Source organism: Chiroxiphia lanceolata, chromosome 6 (assembly GCF_009829145.1).
Source record: "Chiroxiphia lanceolata isolate bChiLan1 chromosome 6, bChiLan1.pri, whole genome shotgun sequence".
Lineage (NCBI taxonomy): Eukaryota > Metazoa > Chordata > Aves > Passeriformes > Pipridae > Chiroxiphia > Chiroxiphia lanceolata.
The window spans coordinates 2,051,083-2,066,291 of NC_045642.1; the positions used below are offsets into that span (position 1 = coordinate 2,051,083).

The window sequence follows — 15,209 nt, forward strand, 5'->3', positions numbered from 1 at the left end:
TGGAACATGAAATAATAGTAAGAAAACTGTGAGTCTTCCTTACACTCCCATTCTACCCCTTTTACTCCACAACATGGTAAATTGTTGTGATGTGATCAGCACAGATGTCAGACTCATTTTTATCTGATCTTGATCAAGTGTTCGAAGCCCAAACCAAAAAAAACCACAATTATCTACAGTGGAATATAACAGAAGTTCCCCAGACATCCATAATTCTTACCTTTCACATCCTTCAACCTTAACAAGGCTGAGAACTAACCCATATAGGGACAATCTGTCCCCATACAACCTGTCCCTAGGGGGTGGTCTGATTATTGGCATCACATAAGCCATAAAAATTCTCCCAGTTTCTCAATCAATCCTGACTGATTCTAGCCAAAATGCCACTTAGATGGTCACAAGCATACTTAATACTTCTAGTGATATAATTTGTATAATCTTCATGACTAAAAGACTTCGTGGTACCAATTTTGCAACAGATCAGGATTATTATCATGGGTGCAGATGTATTTGAACAGGACCACAATTCTGAGCATGCACTCTTGCAAGTTTGAAGCATTTGTGGTGTATCTTCTTTTACTGGCTCGTTCTCCGTCTGTTAAATGAGAAATATTTCCATTGAAGCTGGAATTTTTCAGAAAGACAACATTATTTACTCACTGACAAGTAAAGAATACAAGTAAATGCTCCCAGCTTACCATGTTTGACTAAGTTGGTGATCCAGAATTATCCTTTCTGAAAAAGGTTTCCTTCATGGTTTCCACAAACACATTGCATAAACAAAGTCCAGGGGCATCACTCCCTGGGTCAAGCTGGAAATGAGAATATAATCTGCTGGCAAGGAAACCTGCAATTATTAATTCCTGTTGCTGGATGAAGGTTTGCTCAAAAAATAATAACAAACAACTTCTCTAGGTTTAAGTGTAAATAAGGTGCTGGAGAGCTACTGTACCAAATATGCTGCCATAAAATCAGTAAAGCTTCTTCTATACCAGAATCATAAAGGATTTCATAGCACACAGAAAAGATGGGGTGGCTGAAGTATTTCCAAAGTATGCAATAATGACTTGCAGTGATGAAAAAACTAGGCTATTTGAGGCTGATGGGAATTTTGTGGGCTCTAGAGTGGACTTAATCAGAAGGTATCATTTGACAGTGAAAGCCTGGAGCCAATTCCAGGCTAAGTATTTCTCCCCGGAATGCATTGGCTGAGAGCAATAGTTAAGAAAGCATTAGATAACAGAATGGTGAGAGATATTTGAAATTAGTTGCCTGGCTGCGTTCATTGGAAGGAACCAGCAGCAAGACACACAACCACAAATTTACAGTGGCAACAATCCCTCCAGCACGTCAACCTGTTTTAGCAGAGCAGTTCTGGGAGCAGAAGCCCCTCCGGAAGCTTGGATCCTTTGGAAAATCTTTAAGTATCTGATGCATTTGAATCCCACAAATTCACTGGGGACAAATTCCTGCTTGTGATATCAGGGGGGAGCCTCCACGAATGCTCGTCCCACCGTATGACATCCTGTCAGTGGGCGCGCGCAGCGGGAGCTGTGGAATCTCAGTTCTGCGCTCATTCACAGCCCAGGGAGAAATATTGTCACCTCTCTGCCTCTTGGATTGCAGAAGCAGCTGGGAAGCAGAGCGGTCCCCTGACATATGGTGGAGTAACCTCTCCTTCTTAGGCAGGTTTTTTAACTTGTGCTGTGCTGATAAGGCTCTTTATAGAACGACCTCGTGCTCGAATAACTGCATATCGCAGGGTCCTGTGTCTTCACTTCTGCCTTCCCTCATTTGCCTGACATACTCTTCTCCACCAGAAGAAAGAGAAAGGGCTGGACTGTCCTGCTGGCCCCCTGCCACGGGTAAAATAAAGCCTTTCTTTTCTCTGTCACTTCTGGGATGACATGCAGGAACTAGAGCAGAAATCAGAAACCAAAGGCATTAGCACTTACATCTCCAGCTCTGCCTGGAGCCTTACTTCCAGCAGAGTATTCCCAGCCTCTGTCATTCTCCTGCTGCTGACTTCAGATAAAAGGGGGAAAGACTTACAGATCTCTTCTCAAAAGTAACATTGGATCACACTCATGTAACCCCTACTACTAAATCTGCAGGAGACCCCAAAGATACCCCAAAGGAAGCAGAAAATCTTCAAAGTTTCCGTGATGTTTTCCTCTTTCTGCAACGACTTACACAACTAAAGCTTTCACTGTTATATTCTGAAGATATTCTATAATTGAGAAAATGTCTCTCCATCCCAAACACATCTAGTTCATCACATTTTGACCCTCACTCAGTCTTGAGTGACACACCTATGTAATTTTTCCTTTGGTCTCCACCACAAGGTAGCCTGCCATGACCACCTTCTACTCACGAGTGGCTTCATGCCCTGTTTCTAACCATTTTTTGTGGCCACCTTCCTTGGTTTCCTTTCAGTTGATTCCAATGTTGTTGCTGTCCAGTGAGGCAGAAGCTCTCTGTTATCTTTTTGGCGTGTTCCAGGACCTCTGGATGTTTGGCTTTTAAACATAGGTAGTTATGTTCCTCCAAAACACACTCACTTCAGCTTCATTGTTACAGAAAGCTGAACTTTCTGTTCTACAGAAATTACATCGGGACATTGAAAAGTGTAGTGGAAATAAATGATTCATTACAACAGGTGAAAATGCTTTTGCAATTGTGTACTCTTTGGTCAGGAGATATTTTTGATCTGTAAGACTTTCCTCTGGGTTTTTGGTTGTTTTTCCTATCCTCACAAAAGCAGAAAGTCCTAAACTACCAGGTTTCATTGTTGCAAGCTCTGTTTCTATAGGGAGCAGGTCCAACACTGGAAGTGATGGTGTGATTTACCCTATAATACATTTGTTTTGCAAATACATTGTTTTCCTGCAAATACATTTGTAGGAACATGCAAAGACATGTCTTTTTATTGAACTTTGGTAAAAGATGCCAATAAATGATAAAGTTCAGTGACACACCACAGGAACTGAAATGAAAATCACGTGTTGCAACTCTTGTTTTTTGAAAACAGGGACATTCATTAGCCCATTTATCTCCAGCTAAAAACAAGGTGCTGAATCTGAGTTAATAATCTAGGCTTTTTTTTTACAGAGACAATAAAGAAATGAACATTTCTAGAGCATATTTAACCCATATCTCTTCAGTAGCTATTTTGTGATAGGAATAGTATAGTTTGGTCCAGTCAAAAGCTTGCAGGCACTTACCTCTGTCAGGGACTACAGAGGAGCTTGGGCGAATTATTTAGATTGAAACCTTACTCTAACAAGAGAGGCAACTCCAAAAAAAATGGTTAAGTGCTCCATTTTAAGTTTAATTTGATTACACATGAACCTTTAAACATCAGTCCATGTAACATCACAACAGCAACAATGAAACTGATTTTTAAAAGCTCTCCATCAATCATGGGGAAATTCTCCTTTACAGCCAGCTCTTTCACTGATTTGAAATATCATTCAGTGCAAGTGATTTGTCCTTTCTACCTCAGTTTTTGATCTTCATGGAGGTGAATAAACAAGCTGCAAGCATCAGCTCCTTGCTGCATGAAAGAAGTTCGACTTCTTGAAGAAGAAAATGAAAACTTATGATTATTATTCACTCTGTAGTATAGCAGAAGTAGTAATCATAAAACAGCTTCTATTCACTGAGATGCACAGCAAAATGAATTAAAAAAGCCTTTCAGATTCATTTCAGAGCATAACCTCTGTGTGTGTGGTGGGTGCTGGATACCTTGAAGAATGCCTGTGTAGTCAGGATGAGTTACATGCACAACTGCTGTGGGGCCCAGGGTGGCAGGGCAGTAACTGCCTTTGTAGCAGTCATGTAATAACATTGCAGAATTCTGTAGAGAAAAAAAAGAATTAGGGACTTGGATGACTTAGTATTATTTACTGGGCTTATAATATTGTGAACTTCTGTGATGTATAAAAGGCCCGAATTTCTCAAATCAGCCCAGGACTTGGAGGATGCAGCAGGAGACACCTGAATGAGAAGTGGTCCTGATCTTTACTAGTTATTCCTCAACCATGCAGAGAAAACTGGGCTTCTTTTTGGGTGCCTCAAACTGACCATCAAAACCACCCAAAGCTTATCAAAAGCAGCAGTTGCTTTTGAAATGATTGGTGAGATACAATCCCTTGTTCCAGTGAGTTTGTGATGCAAGACCCTGATCATTCAAACTCTGATTGATCAGTGTCCTGAACTTCAGTTAAATACATCTTAAGCTGCACGTGATGATAAGTGCAAGACATCATCCTGCAAGCCTCTGGTTTTTTTTGCATGATGTTGTCTCTGTGCACACCCTCACTGAGCTAAGGCTGCTCATCAAGAAAAGCTATTTGTGTGAGTGTTTACAGGAGATGCAAGTGTAGGGACAAAAGACTGAAAATGAACAAGTAGCAAAATATAAAAACAGTCTGAAGCTGAATGAAACTTTGTTGTTTCAGGGAAGTTGCTGGGGACATGGGGTTATGCCTTGCTGAATTGTTATTTAATGTGTCTTGTGGGGTAAAGATGTTTTGTCTTTATGAAATTACTCATTTTCTATTTGGAGATCCGAGAAAATTCCTTTAATGCTGAGTTTGGATGGACAGCAGAAAAGCCAGCAGCAATCCCCTTAAACTTTCCCTAGGATGCAAAAACGGGTGGAAACCCCCAAAATGTGTGTGTTTGCTTCTTCCACCTCTCCTGGGGCACTCGCTGGGAGAAGCCCACGTGGAAAAAGATCCGCGGACAGAAAAAAACCCTTTTTGAAGCTTAGAACGGGCGATGCAGTTTTACTACACGCAGGGGTGGCTTTCTCCCCCAATCTCTTTGTAGAAGTGGGGACGAATAGGAGCTGGAGAGCCCCCCGGGCAGCGGCTCCCCCGAGGCGAGGCAACCGCATCCCAGGGGCCAGGCTCCATCTAGTGACACAGCCAGGGATGGCCGGGCGGCAATACAGCCCGGAGCAGCTCCGGGACATCCAGAGCCGCCCGTACCTGGCCGTACCAAGCCGTGCAGGGCCGTACGAGGCCCTACCTGGCCGTACCAAGCCGTGCAGGGCCGTACCAGGCCCTACCTGGCCGTACCAGGCTGTGCCCCGCCGGCTGCTGGTCACGGGGAGCGGCGGTCCCGCTCCCCCAGCGCTCGTCCTCTGCCCGGAGAAGTGGTCCCAAGGGTTTAGGAAACATCTCTTTTATTTCTAAAAGGGGAAATACAGGACGGGCAAGGGCGAAGGCAGGGGCTGAGCCGCGGCGGGGAGCGGGGCAGACTCACCCCGAGCTGGCCCCAGTCGCCGCTGGGTGGGCTGGGATGTTACACACGCCCACCCACCCCCGGACCCCTTCCCGGCGCCCACATCAGGGCAGGGGCTGCGGGACCTGCAGCCGAGACTGCGAGGTCCAGGTCCGGCCCCGGCCCGACGGGGAGATGCGCGGCCGGAGAGCCTCGAAGGAGCGGAAAGCCCGGAGGTGCGGGCGGCGAGGAAGCGACTTCAGGGTGTCCCCCCTTGCGACGTGATGTCACCCGATCAATATTTTCGGGGGGAGTGACCGATCCGCTATGAAATGGGCTCTATATTGGACGCGGCCGGATCGATCGGGCTGATAACGGGAGAGCTATAAAAGGCCCAGAGGGGGCGGCTTCGCCCACGCTACAGCCCCGAGGCGCGGCCAGCGCAGCAGCGCCGGGACTGCGCTCCATCCCCGCCGCTCCGTGCCCACCATTCCCGGCTCTCCGAGCCCACCATCCCCGTCTCTCCGCGCCCACCATCCCCGGCTCTCCGAGCCCACCATCCCCGTCTCTCCGCGCCCACCATCCCCGTCTCTCCGCGCCCACCATCCCCGTCTCTCCGAGCCCACCATCACCGTCTCTCCGAGCCCATCGTCACCGTCTCGGCGTTCCCATCACCATCGCTCCCCGTTCCCCGCTCGCCCCCGGGATGGGCTCTCCCCCCGCCGCCCTGGCGCTGCTGGGTCTCGCCGCCGCCTGTGCCGCGGTGCCGCTGCCGCTGCCCGACGCCGGCCCGCACGTCAACTACGGCTGGGGGGAACCCATCCGGCTGCGGCACCTCTACACCGCCAGCAAGCACGGGCTCTTCAGCTGCTTCCTCCGCATCGGCGGCGACGGCAGGGTGGATGCGGCCGGGAGCCAGAGCCCGCAGAGTGAGTACCGGCAATGGGGACGGGACGGGACGGGACGGGACGGGGTTCCGCGGGGTTAACGCCGCTGTGCCTCTCTCGCCAGGTCTGCTGGAGATCCGAGCCGTGGCCGTGCGCACCGTGGCCATCAAGGGCGTGCGGAGCTCCCGGTACCTCTGCATGGACGAGACGGGGCGGCTGCACGGGCAGGTGAGCGCCTTTCTCACGAGTCTCCTCTCCCCGGGGGGATTTCTACCCTGAAACAGCCGGCGAAGCCGAAGGCATCGCGTGCTTTTTGCGGTTAATAATGGGTCGACAAAGCTTTCAGGTGTCCATCAGCCCTCCTCTTCCCCCCGCCTCTCCCCTTATCCGCCTTTTCTCGGTAGGACCGCTGATTTTTCTCACTGTGGGGGTTATTAGAAGGCAGCAAGGAAACATCATGTAGAAAGTAAAGTTTTGCATGTCCCCCCGCCAAAATATACCGAAAACACAGCCCAGGGGAAAAACTGTGTTTAGGTTTAAAAAGCCTCATCAGTGGGAGGCTGAGATTCCGCTGCAGAAATAGATGAAGTCGTGCCTTGGAATAGGAATAATTTCTCGCTGTTCAGGTCAGGTATTCCGAAAAAAACCCCAGGATTACTCCTTTGGCAGCTGGCTGCCAGGCATACAAGCCCCGGGAGCACGGACTTGCCATATCTTAGGTAGCTCCAAAGTGAAAAAGGATTTCGAGAGGGGAAAGGGATGCTTTGCCACCGCCTCGTTTCTGCCCTGCTGTAACACTGCACCTGTGGGGCTCCAAGAGGTTGAGGGGTTAAGTGACCCACTGACACCATAGGTCATGCTTTGTCACTAAGTATATCAACCAGTCATGGATATGAACTCGTTTTTAAAGCCAGATGGGTATGTTGCCAACTCTAGAATTTGAAGGTTAAGGTTCACATTCGGTCTGTACAGAAGCTGGAGTTTCAGAGAGCAATGGCTTTTCATCGTGCCACGGTAAAGATACAGCTTGATTCTGCTTTGATTACTCCAGCAAAATTTCTGCTGATTTCCATCAGGCAAGGGCTTGGTCCATTCTCCAAACCCTCAGTATCTTTAATAAGAGCAATACTGATGTTTCTGGATGTGGATATAACATAGAATTGAGCCTTTCTTCCTTAATTTCCTTGCTTTTCTGAGGCTCAAATCAATCGATGCCGTGATAAGGTGCACGGGTTCAGATGATATGGTAGGTCAATTATTAGCTTAATGTTTTAATGTATATCCAAAACAAAATAATCCATGAAAACAAAGCAGAGCCTGGGTCCTGCTCCCATTGGAGCTGCAGCTGGACTTTATAAACACAGAATTTTTAAAATAGCTTTCCTATAACACCCTTTGGAAGGCATATATTATACCTTGACTGAAAGTGCTTTTTGTGGTGTAAGAGTATTAAATGCAGGTCGTTTGTTTGTTTTTTTTCCCCTGAAAATACAGCAGCACACAGCCATGCTGTCACATTCTATATGTTGTGGACACCTGCTGTCACCTCTGTGCTCACAGCCCAGCCAGGCACTCTGCAGGCAATTCTTTTCCTTATCAGCTCAGGAGTGTAAGAACGAAAGGGCAAACTCGGTGTCTGGGGACTGAACCTGCACTCCTGAAACATGCCCTTTTTGAACACTGGAAAACTGATGACTAGGGTTGACTTTTTGGAACGTGCTTCGTGCTGCAGTCAGTCAGTTTAGGGGAAATGGTGCACCTGCCGAATATACCGACATTCTATAAAAGCCTGCTGTAAAAAAAAAAAAGATCTGGAATTACTTGAAGTGTGTTTGGTACTTGTTTAAGAAGTACACTAGAGACAATGGCAATGAAATGAGGAGGGAATTACATAGTTGAGACATGGGGGCTCAATCAATATCTGTCGTCTGTAATGTGTACTTCTTGAGCAAGAAGCTCTTTTATTTCATCATCCTTGTCAGTGAGGCTGAGCATTCACAGAAATAAAGGCAGCTAACAACTCAGCCATAAATCTGGGTTGTATACACACATTTCTAAGATATATTGTGTGTAGAAGGATAAACATTGTATAATTTTATTTGGAGAAAACATATTTTTCAAAATTACTGAATTTGTTTGAAAAATGTTTTTAAAAGACAACCAAATGCACGTGCTTACCTTTACTCCATATTACTGAGGGTGTTTGGGAAAGACCTGAAAGTATCAAGCATGCTCTCTATTCAGACAGACAGAACATTCATGTAAGGACACTTCTATCACTGCAGACAGACATAATCAGCAATTCTCTTTTATTGACCACAAGTTCAATCACCTGCAGTGGCTGACCCTGGAATAGCACCAGAGCTGTAAGAAATGCAGTGCTTGTGTAAGGATCTGGAGAGATCTGACCTGCTGATGCAAAATCCTAATACATGTTTATTATATCTTATTTTTATATATGTATTACAGATATATAATATCTGCACAGGCTATTGAAAATGTAATTCTACAAATTCATGCCTAAGAAAATACGTTCTTCTGTACAAAATCTTAACTCGTGCTGCTGTTAATCTGACAGTTCTCGCTGTAATGCGAAAATAACACTTTGTAAATGAGTCTTTTGTAATTACAGTAAATTCTGAGTGAGAAAAAAAAAGGCCAATCACCTTCTAGCATTGTTTTACTGATTGGCCACGCTGCCTTTCTACAGACCTGATCCTGAAACCCTTACACAGGCAAATCTCTAACAGAGCTGGAGTTCTATACCTGAGGATTGTTGGATTAGGTCTCATGATTGCAGTTAAATATCATCAGCGATTAAGGACAGTTAATCTAGAGATTAGTTAATCTGAGATTCCTTTTCCCAGTGCTCAGGACAGGCTAAGTGTGGTATCTGTGGAGAAGCACACACCCAGGATTCATGGCTTATTTAATGTGATGGACGTGCAATAACTTCAGGAGTTCCGGATTAGGTCTTTTAATTGCTCTTGTCACTCAAACTGCATTGTACGTGCAAAGTGGGGATCTCTAGTAGAATAGAATAGAACAGAGTAGAATAGAATGGAATATTTGAGTTGAAAGGACCATGCAGATATCAGCTCACCAGCATGGATCCAGTGGGGCCTGCAAGGTGCACCAATTTGGGACACTCGGGACAAGCCAGAGGGACAGTCCCTCTGAGAGCAGAGGTTGCACCAAAAATTTACATTGTGATTGAGTACAATGAGACTGGTGGGCGTATTTGTAATCCTCTTTACTCCTTGCTGTTCAGCTCAGGTATTCCACTGAGGACTGTTCCTTTGAGGAGGAGATCCGCCCAGACGGCTACAACGTGTACAGGTCCAAAAAATACGGAATATCGGTGTCCTTGAGTAGCGCCAAGCAAAGACAACAGTTCAAGGGAAAAGATTTTCTCCCACTGTCTCATTTCTTACCAATGATCAACACTGTGCCCATGGAGTCCACAGACTTTGGGGAATACGGTGATTACAGCCAGGCCTTTGAGCCAGAGGTGTATTCCTCGCCTCTGGAAACGGACAGCATGGACCCCTTCGGCATCAGCTCCAAACTGTCCCCGGTGAAGAGCCCCAGCTTTCAGAAATGACTCTGATCACACACAGGTTTTTAGAGAAATGTTGCAGAGTACTTTTTTTAGCGTTTCATGTAGTAATGTTTGGAACTTCTTTGTATGGGGCCAGCCTTTTCCTTGCAATGTGTTGTACCTGTGAGAGCTGAGTGCCAAGAGGCTGTTCTGTAGCCTAAAGAATTGCCTATCCATAGTTTTGTTTGGAAAAGAAGGGTTAAATGGGAAAAGCTTAGCAGCTTCACCAGAATTCCTCCATTACCATGGCGATGATAAAATAACTGTAATTTTTCTACAGCAACTTCATTTCCACATATGTTCCCCTGTTATTTCTGCTCATAGGAGCAAATGCAGAAAACTTTTTCCTCCTCAGAGACCTTAAAGACAAACATTTGGAACAAAACTCAATTAAGGAAAACCTAGCAGATGCAATTATATGAACTGGAATTAAGGGTGTTTCTTGAAAGGCTGCTGACAGCATTCTGGGAAAAACTTTCTATTGAAAGCATACTCCCGAAAAAAAACCCAAATCTGCTTGTATATTGTGCTTTTTCTTCCCTTAGGAAATAAGGGAAGAAAGGGGAAAAATTTCTTCCTTCCCTTATTGCTAAAGGGTAGTTTGGAAAACTCAATCTTTGATTTCTTTTGTAGGCTAATTTAAGTTCTCTGTGTCATCAGCATCATCCAGCATAGAGTTCTCATTAAAATTAGTGAGAATTCAATGTGTGGTTGGAGGGAAGAGTGCACAGAACTAACATTTGTGTTCATCAGGTAGGGAATGAGCAGTTCAAATTAGTGTTTCAATTAAGATTCTGTTGTATATAAGCATGTATGTCGTTAGCAAACGGAGAAGAACACTGGAGAAGGATAATGTATAGGTCAAATCAACTGCAAAATAGGCTTCTGTGCTTAACCTTTAACTATCACCAATTCTTTCAAGTCACTTCCAGGCTTGATTGAGCATCCCTGGGAATCTGTGGAGAGACAGTTTAGTGACTTAAATGCTGCGCCTGCCATGAAACTGCAGGAATGGGTTCTGAATATCTCATGGCCAAGACACAGATGTCTGATGTCTTCAGTTCTGTTCTCCCTTTGAGGCGAAGGAATGACCAGGGTGAAACGAAAGAAAAAGCCCCAAAAAGTTAGAAGATGTTTCCAAAGGTTCCTTCTTTCCAAAGGTTCATTTATTAGAGATTTCTGTAGGAAAAAAAAAAAAAGAGCTCTTCTGGAAATACTGGTGTTCTTCTGACCTAGCACTTCATTGCCAATGCAATATTTATAATTAATTTATTGAATTCATACGTCTGTTTATTTTGTTACTGTTATTTATGCTCAAGATTCTATTTATATACTCCTGAAAGTGAGTTTTCTAGTCGTAACAAATCTCGTGAAGTTTGGTAATCGTGAAATTTTAGCAGACGGTAGCTTTTAAAATTTCTGTGCATTGTCAGTAGCTGTATTGTGTACATTTGCAATAAAGGAAAAAAAAAAAGAAAATCATCTTCAACACTGAAATCTTGCTGACTCTTTTGTCATCCCCTCGGTCCAGAGACTTCAAAGAGGTTCAGCAAACTGTGGTGTCTGTTCTTTGCAGCAGCCACGTGAAGCTGGAATCCCTTGGGAAGGTGCTTGAGGCACAAGAGACAAGGGCATGGAGAGACAAAGGGCTTTTCCCAAAGTTAGGCAGCACTGCCAAGGCCACCACTAAACCACGTCCCCGAGTGCCACATCCACGGGTCTTTTAAATTCCTCCAGGGGTGGGGACTCAACCACTTCCACGAGCAGCCTGTTTCAGTGCTTGTCAAAAAAATCCCGGGGATGGAAGGCTGCTCCCTCTTAAAACTGGGAACAGCACTCGCCAGTGCAAACGGGGAGAAAACTGGTTATTTTTGCCTGTAACAGTTGTTGGTTTCTGTCAGGAAAAGAGACTGAATGCTTCTGTTTGGAGATGCTGTGAGTCACAGGAACTGCAAGTTTCTTGGCTGGCAAACATCTCCCGTGGTGTTTCCCATTCCCCTTTTTGCTGAGCCACTGCCACACATCCGGATGGTTCCCACTCCTCATATATCAGGAGACCTACCCCTGATTTTCAGTTGTTTTGTTCCAAAAGTTTTCAGATTTGGGGCATTCTGTTTTTCTGTGTTTCACTTCCAGTTTTGATTGAACATTAGATACCTTTCAAGCCTTTTTTTTTGAAAAAAAAAAAAAAAGAAAAAACCCAGAAAACAAAATAAAGTATATATGAACTTATAAAGTTTGGTCAACAAAAAATTCCGCTTTTATTATTCTGCTAAAAAAAAAATTGCACAGATTTGATGGGAAATATAGGAATTAAGAGAGTATACTGTATAATTTCACCAGTGAGAGATTCTTAAGTAGATATAACATTATGAATATTGCTCAAGGGTGCAAAGACAAACAACCTTAAATTTGCAAACAGAGAGCATCTTGAGCTCTCTGGTGACTATTTGCTGACACCTTTGGCTTAACATCTTCCACCAGCAGCACAGTGCTTCTCACTACAACAGCATGGTTGGTTCAATATTTATTCAGACAGAGGGAAGAATGCCAAGGGCTGAATTACCCACACCACTTCCTGGAGCACTTCGGCTTTCCTTGGAGTTTTCCCATCCAAGCTCTGACCAAACCTGGCTGCTTTGCTTATAAAATCTGACAAGATCACAGCTTGAGGTGGGAGGATTGCTGGAAAATGCTTTCCCTACCATCTGACACCTGACTGGGTCAGGAACTCGGTGTGCAAAACCTCCAGACAAACCACTGCCTTTGGATCTGTGGGAATGTAAACAGCACCACCACGTTCCAGTGTAGGTCCTGGTCGATCATAGTTTCTCAAAGACAGTAGGACAGCTGCGGTGCTTTCATTTGCAACAGTACATTTTACAGCCCCAAAGGGGTTTTTTTTAAAGGTCAGGTGTCAAATGTCTCCTTGTGAAGTCTCAGCTGGAAGCTATGATGTGCAAATACGAGTTGTTAGAGCAGTGGGAAGGCTGTAGGGGAGGAGATACTGGGCATCTTCATTTCCACTTGGAGGAAGTGTAAAAAAAACCTATAAATCCTTTATTCAAGAGTCACAACGTCCACTTTACCTCTGCTCAAAGCGCTGAAATCCTGTTGGTGGAAAATTTGGGGCCACTCTTTCTGCTCTGCCAGTGTACAGTTTGGAATACAACATGATAAATTAAATAAGTGTTCTCTCTTTCCTCTAAGATATACATAAACCAACCCTCCTCGGGCAGCAGTGAATGCAGAAACACATTTCCCTTGGAAGTGAATGGAAGTGCAAAAAGGGCATCATTAGGATTCTGATTTTGGGGTGAATTTGTGGCAGTTTAGGGACACAGCAAGTTTATCAGGAGCTGTGTTGGATGAGACTGATCACTTAAGGCATGTAAGGATGCCCCCAAATGAAGCTGGTGTCTTGCAGTCTTCTTGCCAGGACATTGTTATATTTTCAGTGTTTTTCATCAGTCCCACAATGTACTGAGATCAAAGAATTGATATTTTTCATTAATTTCCAAAGCAACATTTAAATTTTAGCAGTTAGCTAAGAGGAAACCCTCAAGAACACCTTATATTTCCACAGCCATCAGTGACCAGTATGTGAATGTCTGGTTGTAGAGCAGGTTGGTGTTAACACCTGGCAAACCTTCAGTGATCTCACGTGAGATCCAGTCACATCTACACTTTAATGCCAAAAACAAGCTGGACAGCTGCTCTTTATGAATCAGCATTGCCTGCTGTGATGAAGAACTTCTAATGAACTGTGATTTCTGCACCTGCTTAGCTAAACCTTTAGTAGCATGACTTTATTTTCACTCTAATGAAGTTTTAGGGAAGTTGTATATCGACCTCTGGATTTTGAAGTTGACTTTTCAAGTCCTCTGCCCTCCTGTGTCTCATTTGGAAGAGAACAGACTCTGGCAGACTGGTAGAATACTGTGGTGTGTCCAGAGACACATTTTCATCAAGTATTTAGAAAACAACAACATAAATCAGCATTAAAATATATACTTATAAATAGCTATAAGTGTTTCCTTCGACCAGTGTTGATCTGTAATAATAAATAAGAGTTGTAACAGAGCAGCCTAAAATGGCACATGGCAGATGGCAGTTTGGGTTGGGTATTTACAAACAAAAATATTTACATTTTAGAATCATAGGTTAGATTGGAAGGGAACTGAATGATCATCTCATTCCAGCCCCCCTTCCATGGGCAGGGACATCTCCCACTAGACCAGGTTGCTCCGAGCCCTGTCTAAACTGAACACTTCCAGGGATGGGACAGCCACAGTTCCTCTGGGCAATAGCTTAATGGCAGCAGAAGGCTCTCAAATGAAGTTTCTCAGCCAGGTTTGGGTCATCTGTGGTCACTAAAGCTGGGCAGTGTTACTGCAAAGTGATGTCAAAGCTTGTATGTGAAGTCGAGGGCTGTGGCACTTTTTCACTGGGCAACCTGTACCAGCACCTCCCTGCCCTCACAGAGAGGAATTTCAGGCATCAAAAGCAGACAAAAATCAGAGATGTCAATATGTTGTGAGAGAGATGCGCATGTTCCATCGTTCTGCGGCCAGTGATGGGACTGGAGGGAATGGCTTGAAGTTGTGCCAGGGGAGGTTTAGGTTGGATATCAGGGAAAGGGTGGTCGGACACTGGAACAGGCTCCCCAGGGCAGTGGGCACAGCACCGAGCCTGACAGAGCTAAGGAAGCATTTCGACAACACTCTCGGGAACGGGGTAGAACTACAAATGCCTGCACACCTCAAAACAGTCCATGTGGTGCTGTGCTTTCTACTGAAGAGACCCCAAGGTAATAAATACAGGGCATAGTTTGGATTTGCTCTTTGATCTGTGTAAATGAAAGCCTGTCCAGTGGAAGCTCTATCCCCCCTCTATATAATCATATGGCTCTAAGCTGAAGAGTGGTCGGGGTGGTCAGCTGTGAGTTCACTTCTGAAGTGTGTCCTTACATAGTACACTTACCTTAGTCATCATGTTTTTGTCTACATACATATTGTGATCATCACCCACGTGCTTTGGTTTGCAAATGCCTATTACTTCCACTTTTTCCCCCCTACCATCACGTTTGACAGCTGGACTGCTCTGCTGTGCTGTGCCAATATCCCGGGATGCGCGGTTTCCACGACCGCAGTGATTAAAGGCTACTTTAGTCTAATTAGAGGCTACTGCCAATGCCAAAGACTGGCATGTGACATTCAGTAATGAGAGAATACTAGTTATTAAACAGTTAAATGAAAATTGGGTGTATAAATTGAACGACTGGCACAAATAATATATAAGGTAATATTTGACTGTAGCTTTTGGGGACGGTCCCGTGCGGGGCCAAGGAGTCGGGACTCGACGGTCCTTGTGGGTCCCCTTCCAGCTCAGCGACTGTGATAAATTCTTCCCGGTATTACAACTCCGGGGTGGGAGGGGAAGGGGCGGGGGGTGTGTAAAGACCAAAAACCGGCTCGTTTCGCTGTCAC

General features: G+C 44.9%; 1 protein-coding gene across 1 annotated transcript; it reads left to right on the forward strand.

The window, feature by feature from the left end:
* Positions 1–5,938: 5,938 nt before the first annotated feature.
* FGF19 (fibroblast growth factor 19) lies at positions 5,939–10,965 on the forward strand. Its single transcript, XM_032690226.1, has 3 exons — positions 5,939–6,161; positions 6,244–6,347; positions 9,391–10,965. Exons 1-3 carry the CDS (start codon positions 5,939–5,941, stop codon positions 9,721–9,723), a joined length of 660 nt encoding a protein of 219 aa, XP_032546117.1. The 3' UTR covers positions 9,724–10,965.
* Positions 10,966–15,209: the final 4,244 nt, after the last annotated feature.

What these genes read in the sequence shown, in the direction of transcription:
- FGF19 (XM_032690226.1), top strand. Translation starts at nt 5,939, where the DNA reads ATGGGCTCTCCCCCCGCCGCCCTGGCGCTGCTGGGTCTCGCCGCCGCC. An exon ending in CGGGAGCCAGAGCCCGCAGA is followed by an intron (nt 6,162 to 6,243) that starts GTGAGTACCGGC and finishes CTCTCTCGCCAG; the next exon opens with GTCTGCTGGAGATCCGAGCC. An exon ending in CGGGGCGGCTGCACGGGCAG is followed by an intron (nt 6,348 to 9,390) that starts GTGAGCGCCTTT and finishes CTTGCTGTTCAG; the next exon opens with CTCAGGTATTCCACTGAGGA.